We start from the raw sequence: 2,183 nt of genomic DNA on the forward strand, positions 1-2,183 counted from the left end.
CCTACGTATCCCATTGAGACAGGAATCAGGTCAAACGTAGTTCCCCTCTCGGGAGATAACTGAGGAATAGGGAATTTTAATAAGAAAGTGACCGAAGCTAACATAGGCCGCCTACGTATCTTATTCTTGAGAGTTCAGGTCAGACGTAGTTCATTACAAATAGGAGGGCTAATTGTGAAATAAACAAACATAAAAACGATTACAAGCAAATGACACAGTTATAAAATATTGAACCTTCAAACATAGTATCTCTTGATGGCATCTGAGTTGATTGGCTTCGGCCACTCTTGGCCATCCATTTCGGATAATATTAAGGCACCTCCAGACAACACTTTGCGAACCATGTAAGGTCCTTGCCAATTTGGCGCAAACTTTCATTTAAACTCATCTTGATGTGGAAAAATACGTTTGAGAACCAACTAACCAACTTCAAACGTTCTTGATCTCACTCGCTTGTTAAAAGCACGAGTCATTCTTTATTGGTACAGCTGACCATGGCAAACAGCAGTCATTCTCTTTTCATCAATCAAAGCCAAATGTTCAATTCGATTACGAATCCAATCGGCGTTGCTCAATTCAGCTTCTTGAATGATTCTCAACGAAGGTATTTCCACTTCGGCGGGGATTATGGCCTTTGTCCCATACACTAGCAAGTATGGGGTTGCTCCAATTGATGTTCTGACAGTCGTTCGATATTCTAACAAAGCATATGGCAATATCTCGTGCCAACTTCTGTGATTGCCAATCATTTTTCTCAAGATCTTTTTGATGTTTTTGTTGGCAGCTTCTGCGGCTCCATTCATTTGAGGACGATATGTGGTTGAGTTTCGGTGATTAATCTTGAATTGCTCACATATCTCTTTCATCAAATGGCTATTAAGATTTGCTCCATTATCAGTAATGATGGAATTCGGTATTCCAAATCTACATATTAAATTGTTACGGATGAAGTCTACTATTACCTTCTTCGTAACTGATTTATACGAAACTGCTTCCACCCACTTGGTGAAGTAATCAATAACAACTAAAATGAACCTATGTCCATTAGAGGCGGATGGATCTATTGGACCAATGACATCCATACCCCAAGCCACAAATGGACAAGGAGAACTCATGGCATTGAGTTCGTGAGGAGGTACTCGAATCAAATCACCGTGCACTTGACATTAATGACATTTTTTCACATACTTACAACAATCATGCTCCATAGTCATCCAAAAACTGCCGGATTGAAGGATCTTCTTCACCAAGGTAAGCCCATTCATGTGAGTTCCACAAACTCCCTCGTAAATCTGTTCAAGAAGCTTCGTAGCTTCAATAGCATCGACACATCTGAGAAGTCACATATCTGGAGTTCTCCTATAAAGGGTTTCTCCACTTGAAAAGAAATTATTAGCCATTCGACGTATTGCTTTCTTTTGATTGAAAGTCGCATTATCTGGATAAGTTCCAGTTTCTAGATACCTTTTTATGTCAAAATACCAAGGCCTCCCATCTGGCTCTGCTTCGACATGCGAACAGTGAGCGGGTTGTTCTTTCAAATATATCTCCACAAGATCAATGTAACTTGTATCCGGATGTTTGATCATTGAGGAGATAGTAGCCAGAGCATCAGCAAATTCATTCTGCATACTTGGTGTATGCCTAAACTCGATCTTACGGAACCTTTTACACAACCTTTGCACTAGCTTCACGTACGGTGAAATCTTCAAATTCTTCACGGCCCATTTCCCCTGAACCTGATGAATCAGTAAATCTGAATCTCCTATTACCAACAACTCTTGAATGTCTTTATCGATCGCCATCTTTAGACCCATGATGCATGCTTCATACTTAGCCATGTTGTTCGTGCAACGAAATTAGAATTTGGCTGTCATAGGATAATATTGGCCATATTTTGATATTAGAACCGCTCCAATCCCACTTCCTTCATGATTCACCGCCCCATCAAAAAATACTCTCCAACCAGGGTATACCTCAAAGATATATTCTCCTACAAATAATACCTCTTTATCGGGAAAATAAGTTCTGAGCGGTTCATACTCTTCGTCTACTGGATTTTTTGCGAGATGATCCGCTAAGGCTTGTGCTTTTATCTCCTTTTGGATCACATACACAATATCAAACTCACTCAACAGTATTTGCCATTTTGCTAATTTCCCAGTGGGCATTGCTATCTAAAA

At 39.9% G+C, this 2,183-nt stretch overlaps 1 protein-coding gene across 1 annotated transcript; it reads right to left on the reverse strand.

Annotated features, from left to right (window-relative positions):
• Positions 1-1,340: 1,340 nt before the first annotated feature.
• On the reverse strand, positions 1,341-1,805 carry LOC129883657 (uncharacterized). The gene has a single exon (XM_055958277.1). It carries the CDS (start codon positions 1,803-1,805, stop codon positions 1,341-1,343), a length of 465 nt encoding a protein of 154 aa, XP_055814252.1.
• Between the last annotated feature and the right edge of the window lie 378 nt (positions 1,806-2,183).

Source organism: Solanum dulcamara, chromosome 3 (assembly GCF_947179165.1).
Source record: "Solanum dulcamara chromosome 3, daSolDulc1.2, whole genome shotgun sequence".
Classification (NCBI taxonomy): Eukaryota; Viridiplantae; Streptophyta; class Magnoliopsida; order Solanales; family Solanaceae; genus Solanum; species Solanum dulcamara.